At 37.4% G+C, this 24,625-nt stretch overlaps 1 protein-coding gene across 1 annotated transcript in view; it reads right to left on the bottom strand.

Annotated features, from left to right (window-relative positions):
* Window positions 1–24,625, bottom strand: part of LOC139318620 (VPS10 domain-containing receptor SorCS3-like) — a 478,807-nt gene that overhangs the window by 312,760 nt on the left and 141,422 nt on the right. Inside the window, exon 2 of the mRNA XM_070946166.1 lies at window positions 7,567–7,634. Within this exon, the coding sequence (XP_070802267.1) occupies window positions 7,567–7,634 (68 nt within the window). The remainder of the gene's footprint in view (window positions 1–7,566; window positions 7,635–24,625) is intronic.

The raw sequence follows: 24,625 nt of genomic DNA, 5'->3' as shown, positions 1-24,625 counted from the left end.
AAGGCTACATTGCTTGGGCCCATATATATACACTAATGTATTATGACATCCTAGGTTCTTGAGAACAAATTGATGTATATAAAGGCCAACATCAGCTAAAGAACCAGCAATTGTGATTTCCTATTTTGTTGCACATAATAATATCTGGCTGACTGTGTGACCAACCATGTAAACAATTGTTAATGGTATTATTATTTGTGGACAATTTTTCACCTTCAAACTGAGCTTGGTTGATAAAAGCTAAAATCCCACAGTTGTAAGCTACAATAGAAAGTTAAGAAGGCTTAGAAGATGTCTATGGCAATGCCTGTCCCATATTGTTGCCACGAAAACTACATTGTCATGTTGATGAATTCCATGTTCAACAGGAACTGAACATGACGAAGGCTTTAATTTTTTTCTTTTTTCTGAGTTAAGGAAAAAAGACTAAGGTATTAGATAAAAAATCTAAGCAACAAAAAGTATTTAAAAATAAATAAAAAATAAGACAACTGGAGGAATGATAAGATTTAACAAGTATTTTACTTGCCTTCCTCCATGAGGGAAAAAAGGAGTTACAACATAGAAAATGGCCCTGGGAAAGATGGCACTGCATACAGAATATGAATCAATAATTACTTCTATGACAGAACTTTGAAAAATTCTTCTTAACCAGGCACCATGGTGAGACCAGGAGTGAAATCCAGCAGGTTCTAACAGGTTCTGGAGAACCGGTAGCAGAAATTTTGAGTAGTTCGGAGAACCGGCAAATACCACCCCTGGCTGGCCCCAGAGTAGGGTGGGAATCGAGAGTTTGCAATATCCTTCCCCTGCCACGCCCAACAAGCCACACCCACAGAACCAGTAGGGAAAAAAATTATATTTCACCCCTGGTGAAGACCAAATACCAGAGCACTGCAATAAGAGTTGTGACTGACTACAGACTGTCTGGCAATGAAGAATACAATAATTGTACATTTAGCTTGGTCTTGCTTCACAGATTTTGACATTACTTTTAACATATTGCTTTCTCTTGTAAATAATCAAACTGTGCAATTGCAGAACAGTCTATTTCTGATTGTTAATCTTTTTTTAAAAAAAATTCGATTTATATGCCGCCCTTCTCCGGAGACTCAGGGCGGCTTACAATGCGTTAAGCAATAGCCTTCATTCTTTTGTATATTTTATACAAAGTCAGCTTATTGCCCCCACAAACTGGGTCCTCATTTCACCTATCTTAGAAAGGATGGAAGGCTGAGTCAACCTTGAGCCTTGGAGAGATTCGAACCAGCAGAAATTGCAGGCAGCTGTGTTAATAACAGGGTGCACTAAACCACTGTACTATCAAGGCTCATCTAATTCTAATTGTGATTATGTAAGAAAGGCCAGCACCATGAAGAATTTAAAGTCACTACTGGGTTAATCACAGAGTGATTAACTTAACCATGATGTTTCAAACATTTCTGTTTTTGAGTACATTTCTGGGCCTTGAACAATGTTCAAATTCTGTAAATATCTGATCTATATTAAGAATAAGAATAATTTTATTTCTATACCGCCCTTCTCCCGAAGGACTCAGGGCGGTGTACAGCCTATTAAAAACACAAGACAACATCAGTTAAAATAGTTTAAAATTATTAAATGAATTCGGCTCAAATTTAAAACCCCAAAAATTTAAAACCCAATTTAAAAATTGCTATGTTGATAGACCAGCCTGGCGGAACAACAGGGTCTTGAGTGCACAACGAAAACACCGGGAGGTCGGAGATCTTACGTATTTCCGGGGGCAGTTCGTTCCACAGGGCTGGGGCTCCCACAGAGAAGGCCCTCCCCCTGGGTGTTGCCAGCCGACATAACTTGGCCGATGGCATCCTAAGGAGACCCTCTCTGTGGGAGCGAACTGGCCGGTGGGAGGCTATTGGTGGCAGAAGTCGGTCCTGAAGGTACCCGGGTCCTGTGCCATGGAGCGCTTTAAAGGTGGTGACCAACACCTTGAATCGCACCCGGAAGACCACTGGGAGCCAGTGCAGCTCGCGCAGGAGGGGTGTCACCTGGGCACAATGAGTTGCACCCATAACCACCCACGCGGCCGCATTCTGGACCAGCTGGAGCCTCCGAGTGCTCTTCAAGGGGAGCCCCATGTAGAGAGCATTACAATAGTCCAGCCGGGAGGTGACAAGGGCGTGAGTGACTGTGTGCAAGGCGTCCCGGTCCAGAAAGGGCTGCAACTGGCGAATCAGGCGAACCTGATAAAAGGCCCCCCTGGCCACGGCTGTCATATGCTCTTCTAAAGACAGCCGTGCGTCCAGGAGGACACCCAGATTGCGAGCCCTCTCCGTGGGGGGCAAGGATTCACCTCCAATAGTCAGCGATGGCACCTGCTGACTGTATCGGGACGCCGGAAGCCACAGCCATTCAGTCTTGGAGGGGTTGAGTCTGAGCCTGTTCCTCCCCATCCAGACCCACACAGCCTCCAGGCAGCGAGACATCACATACAAAGGACCTTCAGACATTATAAAGATCTTGAAATTTTGAGGAAATGTCATGATCATACAAATTGTGAAAGATCTAAGAGAGATCCAAACAGCTGGTTATTCATGGTTATTTCAATAACCTACACATCAAATGCATATAGAAAAGGAAAAGATCTAGAAATAACCAGAAGGAAACTATAATGTACATTCAAGGTTGAGTCAGCCTTCCATCCTTCTAAGGTTGGTAAAATGAGGACCCAGATTGTTGGAGGCAATAGGCTGACTCTGTAAACTTCTTAGAGAGAACTGTAAAGCACTATGAAGCACTATATAATTCTAAGTGCTATTGCTATTCTGTATAACCATGGCTGTACCTATGAAGTGATTTCCTATTACTTGATGGTCTAGTTTATCAGAAAAGATCAGTGGAAGATCAGTGGAAAACAGATAGTATTCATTTTCATTTGAATAATGCAAAGGTATCCAATCTGCAGAACTTTCTGGTGGGACCCTGATGAAAAAAATTAAAAACCTCCCACACTAAAAGCTGTTTTTGTAGGGATATCATTTGTGTTCAGGACAGGCTCCCATCTGATATATTGCTGAAGGTGAAACAGAACAAATACTGATTTTCACTATATTTAATTGGCCTTGCTGTAGATCTTGTTGTAGAAAGTAATATTATAAAACTGCTATATTATGTCACTCAGTACCCATGTATCACCTCTTTCTTCTACGTTGAAAATGCAATGACAGATTCAATGTATAATTGAAACACTATCAAGAGTCATTTATTAGGTGGCCCTCATGAAACTATGATACAAAGCATTAGAACATTTCTGTCTATCTCTGATGGTCCCAACTCTTTAAGACTAACATGAATAATATGTATGGTACTAAAATATACTGCTCAAAAAAATAAAGGGAACACAAGCAGAAGACATCCGAGATCTGAATGAATGAAATAGCCTTATTAAATACTTTGTTCGTTACATACAGTAGTTTATACACTGCTCAAACAACTAAAGGGAACACAAAACTACTGTATGTAACGAACAAAGTATTTAATAAGGCTATTTCATTCATTCAGATCTCGGATGTCTTCTGCCTGTGTTCCCTTTATTTTTTTGTAGCAGTGTATATTGCCATCCCAAAGAGATTCAATATGAAAAAACAGAAACTCCAAGTGTTAGAAATGTCTCATGTAGAAGCAGCTACTTGAAGAACAATATTACATCAAATCAAGAGAACTTGTCAATGCCATATTTCATATTCTTCCAAAAATAGGTAATAAGGACAAAAAGCTCATTTATCCAGACTTTCTCAAATGGTTCCCAATTATACAAAAGTCAAACACATACACACACACCCAAAAAGGAAAGAACAGTCAAATTCCAGTTGAAAAAATAAGGCAAACAACCTGAGGCTAAAATATTTTAGTACTTTTGAAAAGAATAATAATCTAAATAGATTCCCAGGTTCAAAATTTAAGTTACTGAATGGAACAGGACATTAACATCACTTAGACTAAGAAAAATGTTCCATTTTCTATTATGAAGTGAAGAGCAAGGAAATTGTCCATAATTTCTACTCCTAGACTTTCAAAACCTCCCTGCAGCCATGTATAACTGGATAAGCAGATGCAACATTACAGATCCAATAACAGTAACAATTCATGCAAATTGGTCATGTACAAATACCTACACTTTCAGTGTTATGTTTAAGCAGGAAGGTGAGCAGGAAGATTCACAAAACACAATAATCAGTTTAAGTTCCCAAAAAAAGAACCTGTTCTGGCAATTTAGGCTTGCCTAGACTTTAAAGACTCCCATAGCGAAATCAGTTAGAAAGAAAAAGAAAAAAAGAAAAAAGAGGGAAACAAAAACAACTGAATAGTGGCAAAGTGCTTTTAATTAACAGCCAAGCTAAAACACTATTATAATACGCAGTTTTGTTTTTATTAATTCACTCAGATTTAGCAAGAATTCCATCAAGGAATAAAGCAGCAGATGCAAGAGGAGTACATTAATAAATCATGAGTGTCATTAAAATTTTTAAACTAATACAAATTCTCAGCAATTAGGCCTAGAACTTTCTAGGCAAAATAATAATAATAATAATTAATTAATCTGAAAAAAATCAGGATTTCAGAAATTTGCTGGCCTATGGAAAGGTCAGTGATACAGCGATTAGAGGACAAAACAAATGGATCAACTGGGAGTATGATTTGTGAAACCATAAAGACTTTCCAGGGATTCCACAGGCATTTTAATAAAGGGAAGGGACCCACAGTGAAGTTCAACTCCATAAACCTTCATAAAATGGAAACAGAATTCTTTTTTAATTGCCTTGTTTCTAACAACTTGACTGCAGCCAAAAGTCTGGGTAACCTGCCTTAATCTGGTATGTTTCAGAGAACTGAATCTGTATTACCACTGTGGTTTGCTATAGACGTTAATTCCAGTGGTGGGTTTCAAAAATCTTTACTACCAGTTCTGTGGGTGTGGCTTGGTGGGCATGGCTTGGTGGACGTGGCATGGGAAGGATACTGGATACCATTCCATCCCCAATCCAGGGGAAAGTTACTGCAAAATGCCCATTTCCTCCCGATCAGCTGAGACTCAGGAGGCAGAGAATAGATGGGGATGGGCCAGTCAGAATTTTTACTACCTGAACTACTCAAAATTTCCGCTACCGGTTCTCGAGAACTGGTCAGAACCTGCTGAAACCCACCTCTGGTTGACTCTTTGAAAACAAAACTTTAGTCACCTTTCCTAAAGCATTGCTCCTGACAACCTGGTTTTGGGTTCTCTGGTTTTTATCATATCTAAACTTTCCTAATGTAAGTATGCCCTTTGTTGCTGGACACACTCAGTTTAAAATGAAACCAAAGTATTTATCACAACCTTCTTCAGGGAGAACAGGGTTTCAAAACTTGAAGAATCCAAACTATTGGGAAGGTACTAGATTGATGAAGACTGGAATATATTTATAAAGGGAATATATTTGTAAATACTTCATAAACCACAACTGAAAGAAAGCATAGCTGACAATGATCAATAGAAACTAAGAAGCGATGTACTTGCATTGCATTTAATTAGCAAAGGGATTTATTTAAAAATCCTCTTTAACTTGATTTCCCTTTGATTTGAAACAATTACGATAGCTCTTTCCACTCCTTTACCAGTCATAACTTTTTTATATATATTTTGGATCGACAAATAGCCATAATAGTCATAATCACTGCAATAGCTGGTACAGTTGACCTATTTTCTGAAAAGAAAGGATAGCTCAACTTTTGCTAGCTAATGTCTGCCTTTAGATCTGAATGGGTGTTGCAAAAATCAGACTTTCTTTCTTTCATTTCCATTTTGTTTAAATTAAATATAATTAAAGTGACATACCAGTAGCAATGCACTTAGACATATTTTGCGCCACAGTACTTACAGGACCCTCTGGGTAGTTTATAATGTCAGCATATTGCCCCCAACAATCTGGGTCCTCATTTTACCGACCTTGGGTGGATGGAAGGCTGAGTCAACCCTGAGTCTATCAGGATCAAACTCCAATCTATGGGCAGTGTTAGCTGCAATATTGCATTCTAACCACTGCGCCGCCAGGGCCAAACACATATTTAATGAACACTTCCCATTATGTTCCTTGTAGTGTCACACTCTGCTGGCCACTCTCACTTTCTTTCCCCTCTCTATATTCTTGTACCAAATTCATAGACCTGAATGGAAATATTTGCAATCAGGAAGGCATGGGAGGGCTGTTTATTCCCTTCCTGCCCTCACTGAAAAAGGATCAGGAATCTTACTATGAAGACATGATAACATCCTGAATATATTTAGATAGTTAAAAAATTCTGAATCAATGAAGTTAAGGAATAGAAGGAGAACATGAGCGGAAAAACCAATGCTAACCCTAATTTTCTTTTAAAAAAATAATCAGATGAGGGGGAAAGGCTAGAAGACAAAAGGTCAATAGACAGAATCTAGATCACATATTGGCTTTTCATGTAAGCAAACCTACTCTAGAAGACTAATACTGTCACCTGACCTGTGCTGACCTATGAAAATTAAAGGTGTGGTTTCCACATTTGTTTATTTATACTTTGTAGCTTATACCCTTGTCTGACAAATTCTAAATTTCAGAATCCAATCCATGATTCATCTTTTATTTCAAGAGAATTTGGGCACATTATAAAAACTGTGGAGTCCTTGGTACTGTCTGAGCTTAATTGTTTGCTTGCAGACATTTCATTACCCAACTAGCTAATATCAGTGCAAGTGAGCAGGAAGCTTGCTCGCTGTTTATATACCATAGCTTGTCTGCTGCTTTTGGTGGCAGTGGGGTTTTCTCTTTGGCAGTTTCTTAATTAGGGTATAGTTTTCTACTTGATTGTTTGCCTGGTGTTAATCCCTGTTTATTTTAATGTTGACTGTTTGGGAAGTTCCTAGGTAAATGGATGTTACCATGACAGCAAAATACTGAATAAAATCAATCTTTGGTGTAATGCAACAGAATCCTGCTGCTTTTAACTTCTTATGCTTTCCCAAGAAAATACCTATCTTCATGACTAATTAGCATTTCTAATACTGTCACATCCATTTTCAAGGTTTAAAAAATAACTCACAAATATACAATAATAGCAGCGGCCAACTTAATTTAGAGGAGGAATAGCGATAGGAATAGGATAGACTACTATGTTATAGTACAGTATTTGCTAAATAAGCTCTCAGTCATATCTGGTCTGCAGAAGCTTTTTGGGTTCATCTAATTATTTTTTCAATATGATATTAACATTTATTGTATATCAGATTATTTTCATACTTCAGTGTTACCCTCATATGGTGATAATTTACAGATTCCAGTTACAGAAAAACAAAATGTACACATCTTGTTCTGAAAATGTGTTTGACTACAAGTTCAAAATATATTTGAACTTGTAGTCAAATATATGATAACTGTCACAACAGGGTTTTTAAACAACAAAAACTCTCCTGCTCATCAGGGCAAAGAAGCAATATGTGTTCAGTTCCTTACAACTTTTCCTTTGTCTTCTTTTATTGTCTACTACTGAGGAAAAGATACCATGTAATCTGCTTACCTCCAAAGTGAGCTTTCAGTAACACTTCCCAAATTGAAGTCATGCAGCTTTGTAAGAATGAGAATCACCTAAGAGAAGAAGAGAAAGAGAAAGGGAACAGATGAAAAGCATCTTCCATTAGCTTTCTGAAACAACCCATTTGAAATCACCAAAAGAGAGCTTAATATTTATCAATACAATTTGGGGTATTATAGGATCAAGAAATGAATAGGGAGAAAGCTAAGGTTCTCAATACTGTAACTTAATGCATCTTCGTAGATAGTAATACCTTATTATATTACAAAATATAGTTAAAGATATTGCTGGAAACATGCTGTCTTTCATGTAGATAAATCTGGACATATTTCATTAACAATGCAAGCGTATGCCTTTGTTTAGTTGATGGAAGCACTACAGTGTGCAGTTGAGTTCTTCTCAAGGAATTACGCACTGACTTACAGTCATCTTACAGAAAGAACAATGAACATTATTCTGGAACTTCACTGCATGTTCCTCTTCTTTGAAGGTCTAAATCAGAGGTCCCCAGTCCCCCGGCCGCAGCCCATTTCAAACTGGACCACACAAGTGATGAGCGAGCATGCGCGGTTCCACTTGTGTGAGTGGCAAACACTCATGCGCAAAGCTTATTTATGTGAGTGTTGTGCAGATGGAGCTGCATGCATGCACTCATCCACTGCTTGTGTGAAACCATCCCCTCTCCCCCCCACCACCAATGCTGCCTGTCCACAAAGCCAGTCCAGAAAGGTTGGGGGGCTGTGGTCTTAACCATCATGCCATTTTTCTAAACCATCCTGCCATTTTTTTCTCATTTGGACTATAAATATTAATGCATTTGTTCCCACAATGCATTTGTTCCCAACCCATGCTGATATCAAAATAACCAAACATGCATATGGTCTTACAATGCAAACTTCCACCCTTTCGCAGCAACATCCCCCAAGAGGATACAAGCATTGAATATCCATTAAGATATCATTATAAATGTTTTATCTTTTGCTTTTGCTTCCCTTGCAGATATCTATGTTTGCGACATATTTTTCTAAAAAAAGAAATCTTACAAAAGTCAGCCTTGAAGTCCTTACTTTTAAGTGGATAGCCAATGAAGCAGTCTTTTCTCTCAACTTAATGAGTCCTTTCATCTACACTTGGAGTACTCAGCTTTGGTACTGGTCTACCAAATCTGCCTTGCAATTTCTCAGAGGAAGAATTGTAAGGAAGACTTTGTCTTTCTTTGCTTTATTTTCAAAATGCCAAAGAATTTATTTCAAATTTCTCTTTTTTCTGCTACTTCTACTATGGATATGGTTTTTATATCATTTTTTCCAACATTCTGAAACTTTCCAGGTTGTCAATGCTTCCCAATAGGATGTAATATCTTCCTTTGGGATTTTCCTGATATGCAAGAAAATAGGAAGACTACCAGATGTTGGACATGAAAGATTAGATATTTGTTTTCTTAACCATCTTGAATTAAATATAATATTAAATTAATATTTTTTATAAAAAATCTGAAAACTGAAAGATAAAGAGCACAGGAGAATTTTACTGCATAGCATTAATTCAAAGCCTGATCAGTTTGTAAAACTAATAGTTAGCTCTTGCCAGGCAAAATAAAGTCAAGAGATTCATTGGGAAGCTCCTCTATATTTTACAAATCAAATTTGCCTAGTTTCTAATTTCTGTTTTAGGAGGGCTTCTTCCTGAAACTATGAGGGTTATCCTGCATATGTGTTTAAAGATATATATCAATCAAAATTCCTTACAGATTCTATTATACCAATGCTCTATTTTGTCTTAAGCATGGCAGCTGTTGAAAAAATGAAGTCAGCACATAATAAGTCACAGGCATGTCACATAATATATAGGTGAATGAATGGCTTTGTAATTGATGATCACAGATTCTGTACAAAAACTATCGTGCAAGTAGTAAATGACTCACTCAGCTAGCTGAAACCTACACCTGTTTTTGCTGATTAGCACTTCACCATTCATCAATAGTTGTTATTGCAATCCATTTAATAGCACTGTATCATCGGTCCTTTAACAGACACAAATTGCTTAATTTAAGAATCCTGAGGCTAAACTCGATATGAGATGAATGAACAAATGCTCATATTATTGAATAATGCATGAAAGTCGTCCTTGGGTTAAGAACAAGTTCTGTTCCCTAATTCTGTCTTTAACCCAATTTTGTGTTAAAGTCAGAACCTGTACTTACTATTACTGCCTATTACTGAAAATGATGCATGGAATTGTCTTTCCTTGAGTCAAACGAAGCATTAAAGCTGTATAAAGCTTTCAGGAACTGCTAAAAACTGCTGTATATTAAAAATGCCCAGCTTCAGCAGCTCCTGAAAGTGCTTCATCAGTGCAAGGAATAACAAAATCATCAACCGTTTTTACTAATAGGTAGCCCATTTATAACTAGGAATTGCCTTTAAGTCAGACATCTTAAACTAGGGGTTGCCTTTAAGTCAGACATCTTAAACTTTAGACTGTCGATACATCTGAAATCCAATTCACCTACTGGGCTTAATTTCATTGTAAGCAAATCCTTTGTTTCCAGTTAGTTACTATGCACTGTGGCAGGATTACCCTCTGACAGAAGAAAAATAATAGAAGTGGACTTAGTTTATTTGACCAGTCCAGGAGGAATAAAAAACAGGAATCCACCAACCAGATGCTGTGATAAATGTGATCCATCCAGATAGACCATCGGGCCATCACAACAGTCGAAAGAGAAGAGGGGGTTGAAGTGCAGAACCAAAATGGTTTAAGTCAGTTTCATGTTTAGCTGATCACAATATGAAAAAGCCCAAAGCCAAATTTTCATTGTTGTAATTTGCATTTCAAGAGAAATGTCAGTTGATTTTAATGGGAATTTTTCTCTTGAAATACAACAATTTGGAGAAACCATTTTTATTCAGTTGTAATAGAGAGGAAAGAGTTAGACCCTTTTCCTGTTCCTCATACTGTAGACTTTTGGCTGCGCTGGCTTCTCTTTGGGTGCTAATTACAAAATAAAATTGAACTATATTCATACAATTATAGCATAACTAACTTTGGCCTATTTTTCTATAAATTAAGGCATTTTCCAAGGAGTTAACCAGAACATGTACTAGACACCTCTGCTGAATATGCCTAATTTCTTCTTTTCAAATATCAGAACATGACACTCAAGGAATTTCACCATCTCATAGCTGAAGGTAATGACAACACTTCCAACTCTGACTTAAAGTGACTCAGGAGATAGAATCTGACATGAAAAAGAGCTAGTATCCATGGAGGTGAAGCCTTAGAGAGAAACTAAGCAAAAAGAGCTTTTTGACAATAAATCAAAATACTCAAATGGAACAGAAATGCTAAGGTACAGATTCTTTTACAGGAAATTGTTCCATTTGTTAAGCTTTTGTGCTTCTATTGCTCTCTTGCTTTGTCTTTGATATCTGGTTCTGCTTTTACTAGTTGCTTTTCTGATTTATATGCTTGGCTCAATTTATGAAAGCTCCTAGGTAGACCTCTGACAGTTTATAAACTACTATATGCTGATACCACTACCTAATTGCAGTGACATTTATCCTTAGGCAGGTCAGAGTTGCAGGCAGAGTTTTGCCTCAGTGGAATTCATTTAGATCATTTTCTTACTGACTATCAGGTTGATGTCATTGGCAATCTAACATTAATTTTCTGTCCTAATAATTTGTACCCATGAGAAGCTTTAGAGGAGAGAAATGTAGCTGGTCATCCAAACTATAGCGTATGTAATCAAAACCTAACAAGACAGACGGGAACTTTGTTTTTAATAGAGATATATTACAACCAGAGATACAATTTTTAGAAATGGGAAGGCAGACAAATTTGAAAATTATAAATAGAAAATCTATAGATTGTAACGGTCCCGGCTTTCCTCCGTGTGGGTATTGAATGCAATGGTAAAAAATATGAACTTGAACTTCTTTTATCCAACCAATTATTCTAGACAATGCACTATATTAGTTCTCACACACTGAGACATATGAATTAGTATACTAACCTTTTAAAAATGCCACCACTGCCACCCACATTGCAGTATTCTATTAGAACATTTTGGAAAACCTTTTCAAGTTAATACACACATTATTTCTTTCATTCTCTCTCTCTCTTTCTCCCCTATTCTGTCTTTCAAGAAGCAGACTTCAGAGAATGTGAAATTGTTTTTACTAAAAATTTGAATTCATTTATTTCTAAGAACTAGGGATGAAGGTTAGGAACCCCAGGTTTGAGGTCCATTTTTCACATAATAAATGATACACTGAAACTGTCTTTCATCACCCAAAGTTGACAAATGGCAGGCCTCATTCAATTTATGACATTAACTGTTCAAGGTAAAATTATGTAAATTGTTGACTTATAACAATTCATTTAGTGAACGTTCAATGTTAAAAGGGCACTGCGAAAAGACTTATGACTTTTTTTCTACAGGCACAACCGTTGCAGTATCCTCATGGTCACATGATCAAAATTCAGACACTTGGTGATTGACTTATATTTTATGATGGTTGCAATGTCCCAGGGTCATGTCATCACCTTTTGTGACCTTCTGACAAGCAAAGTCAATGCGGAAACCAGATTCACTTAACAACCATCTTACTAACTCAAGAACTACAATGATTCACTTAACAGCTGTGGAAAGAAAGGTTGTAAAATGAGGCTAAATTCACTTAACTGTCTCACTTAGCAATAGAAATGTTGGACTCAATGGTAGTCATTAATCCAGAACTCTCTGTAATTTAGGACAAAATTCATCTGTATCAAAACATTTAAAATCATTTAAAGTAAACAGAAATACATAAGATACTGAGGAAGCCTTTTTCTCCCCTTGTTCTTTGCCAACTTCAGTTCATTCCAAGCTTTACCTTTTCCGATATCCTATTCCAGCCCAGGCTGTCTGCATTAATCTTATTTTTCAGCATCCAATTATATATGCTTTGGTAATATGTGCTTCATCAATATGCACAGTTTTTAATTTGTATTTTGCCAAAATAGATCCTATTTTGAAGTAATAAAACTTTTCACATTGACAAACCATATAATTTATTTCTTTAGGAAAAAGAATCCATGCCAAATTTCTTCTGATGTTATTATCCTATTTTACCTATCTTAATTTGTGACTGATTACACATAAAGAAAATTAGGACAGAGAAGAAAACAATTCCTCTATCCCCGCTTTCCTTTTTTCCCTCTCCTATGTTTTCTGCTTCTTCTAGAGATTTTTGAATAAAAAGTTATTACTATTGCAAATGAGTTCATCTCTTGCGGTAGCATTTATTATTTATTATAGTTTTAATAAAAATAATTACAAAGAAATGAAAAAATTCCAAAGCTTTGGGGACGATATCTTAGCAAAGGGAATGACTGGAAGACATGGCACAGTGTAAGTTAGTGAATCAATAAAAATAAATTATCTTGACTTTTTTCCTCCCTGTTGCATACTATAATGCATAATAGAGGATTCTTAAATCATATTTCTGCCAAATGGTGGAGATAATAACTGTCTGTAAGCAAGTGTGTGTGTGCATGTGTGTATATATATACACACACACACATATACAGATGCTTATATAGAAATAAAGTTCAATCTACCTTTTTTTAGACAAGTGAGATATCTTTCCAAGTCGGGATGCTTTTTATTTGCAACAGACCTATCTAGCAATGCTGGCAAAAATACTATGGGGAACACTTGGAGCTTGGCAGAGGGAGTGTTTAAATAACATTATAGGTTTTTTTCAGAATCTAATGTCTGTGTTTTTGGTTACTTACAAGCTGTTTCCTTTCTTGCTCTGTTTATTCATAATGCCTTGGGATTTTACCCCAATGGGTCCCTTCTGTTGCTGTGAGGGTTGACTAATACTCCTTGTGCGCCATCAAATATGACCTGACATGACTTAAGACTGTTTTTTTTAAATATTACCAAGCTTTTGTACTGAGTCTCTTCCATATGAAAATGTAAGATATTTAAGATATAAATCCCCAAACGTCTCTCCCAAGAAATAATAACTGCTGTTCTTGACTCTAGAGTGAGGATAGCAACATATACTTTTGTCAGTGCTGGAAAAGTTGTTTGTTGAGTAATCAACCAAAAAGCTTCCTACAGCCTGTAGGAAGGCAGCAGGTAGAAGCGACCTGGGTGTAATGAATTTTCTTCTGATACAAATGTTTTTAGATGATGGTCTTTTTTCCTATTTCAAAAGGTTCAATATTCAAAAGCACTGACGAAGCTTATGTGACAACAAGCTTTCAAACTCTAAGGCAGGTTAGCATCTTTATGGGGCTGCAGGTCCCATCCATGTTTCTGTGTCTGATGCCTGAAATTCTCACCTTCTTGTAAAATGTCACCCAAAATCTCAAGAGACAGCACTTAGAAGATTCATAAAGTTACAAAAATCTTGCAATATTCATTAATTTATTCTGCTATGTATACTATTAATTGGGGAGGTATTATTTTGGAAGTGATATGCACTTGCTAGGAATTGGACAGCATGTAATATAGTAAAATTGAAAGATAAAAGGACTACCTAACTGGGGAAAGAGAATGTGTTAAACATTTTGACAATTTAGGGTTGGTGAGAATTTTAGGGGGAATTTTTTCAACAAAAAAAATCCTTCTTTGAAAAATGTCAGGGGTGCAAAAAAAATATCTGCACAGCTACCAAATTCATTCATTTCTAAACCATCTGGATCTGATATGAGTTTGAGGATCTCTGGAACTTTTATTTCTTAGGTATTTAGAAATACCTCAACAGGTATTTCTTAGAGGGCCGGATCACCAATGTAGTTCTCTTCTACAAGCTGGTGGTGGGGATTGAGGGGGAGACTGGACAGACACCTCCTGCAGCACCTGCCGGCCAAACACAGGCCATGTGGATGCCTACCATGCAGCCTGGTTTTGGCCAGCAGAGTACTGCAGGAGGCTGGGGAGACCAAAAATGGGCCGTGCGGGGGCTGCACATGGCCTGTTTTGGTTGTCACCACGGGCTGGTCTTTTGATATTTCCAGGCCAGCCCCACAGGCCGGATCCAGCCCGTGGGCCTTGAGTTTGACACCCCTGTTCTACAACATGAGATCTCCTCAACTTTGTTTTTTTTTTTTTAAACAAAGTTAGAAATCACAACAAACACTCTAAATTGTTTCTAAAATAGCACAATAAATCTGTCTTGAAACTGATGAGCACCAAATACATGGAAGTGTGTGTGAGAGAAAGAAAAGGTTCTGTAGTCCATCAAAAAGGAGTCACAAAGTTGCTTAATATTCTCATGCCACTGCATTACTTTGCCCCCCACAGAGAGGGCTCGCAATCTGGGCGTCCTTCTGGATGCACGGCTGTCTTTAGAAGAGGATATGACGGCCATGGCCAGGGGGGGCTTTTATCAGATTGATTCGCCTGTTGCAGCCCTTTCTGGACCGGGATGCCTTGCGCACGGTCACTCACACCCTTGTCATCTCCTGGCTGGACTATTGTAATGCTGTCTACATGGGGCTCCCCTTGAAGAGCAACCGGAGGCTCCAACTGGTCCAGAATGCGGCCGCACAGGTGGTTATGGGCACAACTCGTTGTGCCCATGTGACACCCCTCCTGCTCAAGCTGCACTGGCTCCCAGTGGTCTTCTGGGTGCGATTCAAGGTGTTGGTCACCACCTTTAAAGCGCTCCATGGTATAGGAGCCAGGTACCTTCGAGACCGACTTCTGCTACTAATAGTCTCCCACCGGCCAGTTCGCTCCCACAGAGAGAGTCTCCTCAGGGTGCCATCGGCTAAGTTATGTCGGCTGGTGACACCCAGGGGGAGGGCCTTCTCTGTGGGAGCCCCAGCCCTGTTCATTCCAGGGGAATGAACTGCCCCCGGAAATACGTAAGATCTCCGATCTCCGGGTATTTTGCTGTGCACTGAAGACCCTGTTGTTCCGCCAGGCCGGGCTATCAACTTAATAATTTTAAATTGGGGTATTTTAAATTTCTGGGGTTTTAAATTGAGCCGAATTTATTTAATAATTTTAAATTTTTAATTGATGTTTGTCTTGTGTTTTTAAATAGGCTGTACACCGCCCTGAGTCCTTCAGGAAAAGGGCGGTATAGAAATAAAATTATACTTATACTTACTTATACTTTGTTGAAAAAATATTCCAAGAGTTCTTTAAAACAAGTGTTGTCTTATAATAGGAAAGAGTATGAAATGAAACAGGAGAGAAATGTTGAGTGGTCCAAGGTAATGCATGAGACGAGTTGTTGTAGCCATCCAACTTTAATCAAAGCTATTCACAGAAGCTACTTGTCAACGTTCTGACTGACAAACCCAACCAAAGCAAGCACATTCAAGACATTCTGATGCCTGAATGCAAAACTTTATTGAATATATTATTTCAGCACTGATGAAGGCAAAACCAGTTCTACCTACCAGTAATTCCCACACCAACACACATAGTTACAATATGGAATTCCCCCTGCCCCCTTATCAGTGCAGGTCACATTGTCCAATTGAGTGTCACTCTATTGCAGGGGTGTCAAACTCGATTTCATTGAGGGCCACATCAGGGTTGTGTTTGACTTTGGGGGCCAGGGTAGGCGTGGAAAGAATGGATGTGGCCAGCTCAATATCATTCATGTTGGGGGCACCTATGGAGATCCAAGTGCTCTGCCAGCAAAAACGGGTTCCCAAGTTCCATTTTTGGCTCTGATGTCCTCCTGTAACCCTCTGCCAGTGAAAATAGAGCTCGGGAGGGCCACCTTTTGCTGGCAGAGACACTGTGGGCCAGTCCTTTGCTTTTTCCAGGCTGGCTCTACGGGCCAGATCTAAGCACCCCATGGGCCGAATCCAGTCCCCGGACCTTGAGTTTGACAACTCTGCTTTATTGTTATGAGAAAAAGTCCCTGGTCTTGGCAAACACCTGCTGATGTGTCCTTGGCTCTCATGGCTTCTCTTCTTGAAGTCTGGAGCCTGCATTCCATCTCACCCTTCCGTCCCCCTTGGTTCTTTGGTAAGTTGAGAAGAAATAATGGTTGCAACAGCATAAGCACACTTCAAGCTTGACACCACTGCTCCCAGGTCAAGATAGAAGCTCCAGTCTACATCCCTGTTGATCACAAAGAATTTCAAGCACAAGTCCTGATTGTGGTGTTTTTTGAAGACTAGATTTCTCACTTGATCCAGAAAAAAAGAGTTGTTCACTGTCCACTCTGTACCAGAAAGAATCCAAACTAGTAACAAGAAGAGAAAGGAAAAAGGGGGAAGAAAACAACAGCAGAAAAAAGAACGGAAAGAAGCATTCCAACTTGCCCCAGTAGATTTGCCAAACATCAAAAAGGATATGTTACACTAGTTTCTTGGTGACTTTATACTGCTATGCTAGCCTCTTATATCAAATTATAAAAGCACATTATAAACTCTCGGGCGAAGTTAAATATAAAAGCTCAGAGTCTAGGAAAACCTATAAATGTAAATTATCGGGAGGAGGGGGAATATTTTTAAAATAAACCTATAGAATAAATCAACAGATCAAAATACTGCCCTACCAATGCAAACAAATAAAATGGGTTAGATTTTTAATGATATGCTGCAACAGGCAGCTAGTCTTTAAGATTCATTAATCTCTTTGATTCATACAAGCAGAAATAAAAATGTTCTTGATAACAGACTACTATCCAATCTCATTTTCTCTCTTATAAATTTTATCTGCCACGAATACTTTTCGGTATCACCTGAAGGACCACAAGGGTGCTTATTTCTTGTTTCATGATTTCCTTAATAGTGCTATTTGCAATTTTAAAAAGATGAAGCTTTGCAAGATGTGAGCATTAGGGGAAAAAATAGTAATCCTTGAAAAAAAAAATAGCACTTCTGATGTAAATGGAGGAACACTTTTATTATATTAGGAAAGAAACTGAAGTACGAAATCCCATTGTAATTATGATAAGAATTTCTGCCTTGAACTTTGATTAAAAGAATAGACTGACTTATGATATGAATAAAACTTCAAGTTGAATCAAGAATCAGATATTATGAATAAGAATTAAAAATGTGGGTTAGACAGCATCACCACCAGATGGATTCATAACTGGCTGACCAACTGCACTCAGTGTGTAGTTCTCAAAGGAACGGCATCTACATGGAGGGAAGTATGCAGTGGGGTACCTCAAGGCTGTTCTAGGCCCAGTATTCTTCAACCTCTTCATCAATGATTTGATGAGGGGATAGATTGGGAACTCATAAAATTTTCAGACAACATCAAGTTAGCAGGAATAGCCAACACTCCGGAAGATAGGCTTAAGATACAGAAGGATCTTGACAGAATTGAACATTGGGCGCTATCTAACAAAATGAAATTCAATGGTGAAAAAAATTACATTCTACATTTAGGCAAGAAAACTAAATGTACAGGTATAGTATAGGTGGTACCTGGCTCAATAGTAGTAACTATGAGAGGGATTTTGAAGTCCTAGTGGACAATCACTTAAATATGAGCAAGCAGTGTGCTGCAGCTGCCAAAAAAGCTAGAGGGATAGAATCAAGATCATATGAAGTGTTAATCCCACATTATAATGCCTTGGTAAGACCACACTTGGAATACTGCATGCAGTGTTGATCTCCATGATGTAAAAACAGTGCATAAACAGTGCAGAGAAACAGTGCAGAGAAGAACAACAAAGATGATTAGGGGACTGGAGGCTAAAACATATAAAGAATGGTTGCTGGAGTTGTCTAGTTTAATGAAAGGAAGGACTAGGGTTGACATGATAGCAATGTTTCAATATCTCAGGAGTTGCCACAAAGAAGAGAGAGTCAAGGTATTATCCAAAGCACCTGAGGACAGGACAAGAAGCAATGGGTGAAAACTAATCAAGGAGAGAAGCAAACTAGAACTAAGGAGAAATTTCCTGACAGTAGGAACCAGGGGTGAAATGCTACCGGATCAGACCGGATTTGGATCCGGTCCGATCCGGAGTCAGGGAATGCACCATTCCCCAACCCTGGCCTTGCCGCGGAGAATCTGGCTTGTCCATTATCTTTGCTTGTCAGAAGGTCTCAAAAGCTGATCACATAACCTCAGAGAGCACCAAGGACCCCTCATTTCCACCCTGAGCTACAAATATTCTCCTTTATTATGAAATTTAAGATTGACCATGCTCCACCTAATATTTTTGATCTTTGCCTCTTGGTTTCAATGAGTTTGTTAAGTGATCGCTCACCATATTGCCAAACAAATTTTTAAAAAATGCTATAATTTTGCATCTTTCTAACAGAAACTTAAACTGTGGATAGTTACCCTGTCTTCCCCTGACAATTGTCAGGAATTTCTGCTTATAAATCAGTAAAATGACTTATATGACTTTGACAACGTCCTTCAGAGTTTCAGGAACTTTCAATAGAATGAAATGTAGAGAATTTTAAACACATGTGACCCAAAACATTAAATGTATGAACTAAAGACTTAATGTCATTTTTCAAATGTATCTAATACCTACAAAAGTATGTTTATGGGTTTCTTGATGATAATGTCTCCATGCCATATATAAACTATGCCTCTTTCACTCTTGCAGGCTGCACTGGTATACCAGTATAGGTGTTTAATACCAAGACAGGTATTTAGATCTGCATAATGTGCAAACTAGACTGAAATGGTAATCCCATCATTTGCGTTTCAGCAGCATGTTGTGAGAATGCAGCTATTGTCTTAACATATTGTATGAAACAAGCTCTCACTTTAAGCCATGTTTTCCTTGAGCATAGCATGACATGTAAGCATTGTGTTAAGTCTAGCGTATCAGAGTTAATATGCTGATAAACCAGCCATAAAAATAATAGCCATTAGACTGCACAAACCTGCATATCGGCAGAGCCATTTGTTCCCAAAAGTCAAAATGATAAGTTCACACCCAGTTTAAGATATATGATTTTCTTGACATTGTAGAATGACATAATTTCTGCCTTAAGTACTAATAACTTTTTTTTGTAATCCATAGAAAATACTTTTATGCAATAATTCCCAATTTTGTTCTCACAATTCAGTTGAATACAGCTCTCTTGTTCCTCTAATAAGCACATTTTGTCAGTTCCTCAGATGATAAGAAAGGCATACAAAGAGAAGTACACAGACTCCTGGCAGCTGTACAGGAATTAGGAACCTCTGCCAGATTCAGCTAAATCACTTTACAAAAGTACCTGTCTTTTTAATCTACCATGAGGCAAAAAGGAGGGGGTGTAAGATTGTCAGTAGCTACTTTGAATTTAACCTTATAGGAGGTGATGTTGAAGGAGTTTTCTTTGCAAACAAAAAAATATGCAATTTTTTTTTTATAGGAAGAGATGAGAATATCTAGAAGCTGTTAAGAGAAAATTATAGATATTTATTCCGTTTTTGTTCCAACCATTTTCTTTTTATTACTTTTAAACTAAGCTAGTAAGTTAAATATGGTTTTTTCCACTTAAAACCTTTTTTACCTATTAATACTGTCAAGGACAATTTTTTTTCTTGCTTTTGTAAGTGCTTTGTTATTTTTTAAAACAGAAGTAGGAGAGAAAGAAGACTCAAACTAACAGTAATGCAACATTATGCTGAATATTTCAATGCTGAACAAGGTGAAAGAGACAGATTTGTGTATTCCTGTTCCACAGATGTTTACTTAAACCCACAAGCAAGGAAGATAAAAGAAAAGAGCACGATGGCTCACTGTGAATCTGTGAAAATAGGCTTAAAGTCTTACAGGCTAATGTAAGATATAGAGTCTTACAAGGACTATAATAGGTAGCAGATGAATTTGAATTGTAAGGAGTCTTCCAGCACTGCAAGAGGTTGCTAGGGTAAAAAACATTTTGGTACAGAGGTACATTTGAATAACCTTGAGGTCTTCTCTTTATGACAAGGGATAACATGTTTGGGGACTGAAATATTCAGTTGGCTCTGAGTGAATTCTGGGGGCTACACTTCAAAAGGAGGAAAGCAAGAAAAGAAGTGGCTGAGGTCAATGCAATAACTAATTCATTTCAGCTATATCTAAATTAAATTAAACATAGTTAATATCAGTCTTGCATATTTAGTAATTTTATTTCTTGTCCTATGTAAAATTATAATTCAGCAGCAATGGTAATCCCATTCAAAGGCGTTCAGGGGATGAAAACTGGAACCTGAGATTGTTCACTTCTATCGCTATTGCTTCTTTCTTAATGCCTATCATATTTCTTCTCCTTCTGCTCCAGTGAATGGATGAGCATGCTAAACCATGACAAAAGAATTACTCATCCTCACAGTGAAATTATTAAAAACTGTGAGCTTTTTATGGAACACTACGAGGTGTTAAAAGAATATTGGGTCATAAAAAATACTAATGGTTGGTTGCTTCCACACAAGCAGATTTATTATGCTGAAAGAATGTAAATTCATTATTTGCTGCCCTGTCACTGATTCTAGGCATTTCACAAAAAAAGTACAGCAAGTTCTACCTGCCTATTTCCTTGCATTACTTATTTCTTAAATGCCCATGCAATTCATTTGTCAAATCTGTTACCAAATGAGTTATGGGCAGTTTTCTAAATTAAACATCTGCTATTAGATTAAAATTTTAAGTTGATTTGGGAATTTTTAGCAAGAGAAGAGTGGCATAATGCATGAAGAAAGTCTAGAGAAAATGAGAGAGAGAAGATAACAAAACTGACAGACAGAATCTGAGAAAGGAGCCAGCTAACCTTGGAGGCACCTTGGTTAATCTAATCCAACCCCCTGCTCAAGCAGGAGACCCAATACCATTTTAGACAAATGGTTGTCCATTTGGAAACCTCCTTTTAGAAACCTCCAGTGATGGAGCATCCACAACTTCTGAAGGCAAGCTATTCCATTGGTTGATAGCTCTCACCATTAAGAAATTTCTCCTTAGTTCTAGGTTGCTTCTCTTCTTGGTTAGTTTCCATCCATTGTTTGTTGTCTTGTCTTTTGGTGCTTTGGAAAATAGTTTTCTTTATAGGAGCCCCTCAAATATTAGAATTCTTAAGTCTTCCAGTTGAACCAGTTGAGAATGAAGTTGGGGAAAAGTTATTAGGTCAACTTTACATGAAGTATAGAAGTACAAAATCATGGGAGATACAAAAGATTAACACAAGCTTTCACTCCAATGGTGATGAGTTTCTGAACTAATAGGTTGCATCATGCCTTACAGAAAAAGAACAGGGTCTGGTTTTCCAGTTTAACTTAATTCTTAAAGATGGCTCCCAAAATATTTTAAGTTCAGTAGGAAGAAACTGCAATATAGACTTATGTATGAAAGTCAAAGATATGGACCATAGCAATTCTCAAATAGCAATTCCACTTACAAAATAAGGATTGGCCCTCCCATAAGATACATAAAATCAGCTCTCAACTGAGAAATCCAGTTTGGTGTAATGGTTAAGGTACCAGGTAGAAACTGGTAAAATGTGAATTCTAGTTCCACTTTAGGCATAAAGCCTGTTGGGTGATCTTGGGTCAGTCACTCTCAGTCCTAGGAAGAAGAAGACAATGCCAAACTACCTCTCAATACTTGCTAAAAATAACTGCAGGGCTAGTCCAGGCAGTTGTCAGGAATCAATATTTACTCAAAGACACACATGTACACATGCTTTGATGATCTGGGAGGGATACTGAATTATGGACCTGACCTGATGCTGACTCATAAATCCATTTCATTGCACCTGAAGGGCACACCTTTCCAGGGCAGTTCTATGCTCCAGCCTGTCTTTTTATATGTGCTGCTCTAAGAGTTCCTCAGAGTGATACATTAAGACATGGCTATAACAGCTGTCTGCATGAGCAGCCACCATGGGGACCTGAAAATGTGTCCCTGTGAAAACCTGGCACAGAACAAATGCCGTAGAACAGCTGTTTGGGTTGTCCAGCTAGAGATGAATAGCAACCTTGCAGGGTTACAGAAGAACAAATAGAAGTAAATGCTGAAGGAAGCAACAAACTTTATACTGACTTAAATCTTCCTGTCTTAGTCAGCAAAACCTTATAGGCTTCTCAGGAAGGCACTCACTGATAGGTAAATTGACTCTGACTCAAACCAATACTTTTCTTTTATCCCTGTTCTCATTCGCTGCCAACCAATACTGCAATTGTTTTCAAGGAACAATTGGATGATGCATAATAGGGGATCACAAATAGCATTGCACATATCGGGGAGCATATGCAGGGAAAACATCTCATGTGGACAAAGCAACAGTTGCCAATCCAAGTGGGAGGAAAATAGAAAAATAAAACAATCAATAATCCAACTAAAATGTTAATGCTTCACATCAGATGCACTTCTTAAAGACAATAACTACTGTAGCAAATTGCAGACAAAGACAAGGTAGGGTATGTAAAAAGAAACAAAAGGAAAAATCTTTCCTTTTTGTTCAGTTTGGATTCCCAATTTTAAAAATACAGATTAAATTTTTAGAAATAGAAACATCTGCATTAATTTACATTATGGAGAAGTAAGCAATGACCCTAAGCAACTAGTTTTGCACAAATATTAAGAAATTACTTCTTTCCTTCCATATTGGATATAGCTATAATAACATTTTCCCCATAAACACTATTATGTGTATGTATGTGTGTGTTTATAAGTGTATATAAAAGCTTCATTTTTGCCTGTGATGAAGCAACTGATCTAGTTATGTCATATCTGTGAGCTTCTATTGCCAGATGACTACAGAGTAAAATGTCTAGAGTCTCCAGATTTATTTCAGTGCCTGTCATGAAACCTCAGCTAATTCCATCAAAACATAGAACTTTAGAAGCAGCAATAAGACCAACATATCCATGTGACAAATTCTTAAATGGAATAAAGCAAAAGTAGTTCTTTGAGGAAAATCAGTGCTAATTTCTACAACCCTTTAAAATGACCTCATTTGAATAAAACTGGCTAAAGTAGTAATAAAGCCAAGTTAACCTTTAAAAATGATTTATCAGTTATGTTGTTTTTTTCATTGGAAAAAGTATCAAAATTATATCTGCAGCCCAAAATTTCCCATATTTTTCTTTTGACATATTTCAACAGTTATTGTTAGCTGACTATTGCAGAGCTGACTCATCTGCTGATAAAATATCAGACTAAAAATTCAAGAAGAAACAAAAAAAAATGTAATTTAAAAGTTTGATTGCAGAACATGTTCTTCTCTTTTCCAAGGAATTTCACTTAAAAACCACTGAAATCTTCAACACAAGGAGGCAATTTAGTAATCTGCCAATGAAACAATTAATTCATAATATATTCTGTACTAAAAATATGTAACTGATTTCATTCAGTAAAAACTCAGACTGCTGAGTTTATAACAAATTAAATTTGGCTGACCTAAATTTTTTATTTCTGTAGAAATGTATATAATCTGTTTTAAATATTTGAGACACATAAAACAAAATGCTGGAGAATGGATGGAAGTGGAAGTTTTCCTGATTCATATTAATGTTTGAACAACTCTCTTGTTATTCTCAGAACAGGTAATCATCAGTTTAGGGACAACAGTGATATAGCCATAAATCATCAAACACATCCAGGAAAATGGTTATATGACCACTTTTGAGGAAGACTGCAAAAACCAAATGTTCAAATAAAATTATCAGATAACATGGCATATGCTGCAGTCGAGTGCTCTTAATTAAATAAGTGATCCAAATTCATATAATAAACCTATAATTTTATTGGCTGTGAGCTATAGAACAATTTTGAATACATGAATTGCTGTGTTAAGCAACTAAGTCTGTATTAACACTCAGGAATTATAGGACCTGGCAAAAAGCTGACCAATTGTCAAGCACAGCCTTTTATCATTACAGCAATAACCAATTCAGTCTTATAAAAAATGAACATCTTAATCAAAATATCCATTTCAAAAAGGAAAGTGAACAGATCATGGCATAATTTAGTTTATAATTTAGAATACCCAAATCAAGGTATTCTTACCATCTGAGAATATTGAACCTCATACAAAGTCAATAGGAAAATGTAGCAGATATGTTTTTTTCCTATTTAGGGCAGTCCATATGTACTATATTAGAATTTCTCATAACTAGATA

The sequence above is a fragment of the Pituophis catenifer genome, unplaced genomic scaffold, assembly GCF_029215685.1.
Source record: "Pituophis catenifer annectens isolate HBS135680 unplaced genomic scaffold, rPitCat1.0.hap2 SCAF_6, whole genome shotgun sequence".
Lineage (NCBI taxonomy): Eukaryota > Metazoa > Chordata > Lepidosauria > Squamata > Colubridae > Pituophis > Pituophis catenifer.
Note: the sequence above shows the minus strand (reverse complement) of the source record. Positions and strands in the feature narration are given on the sequence as shown.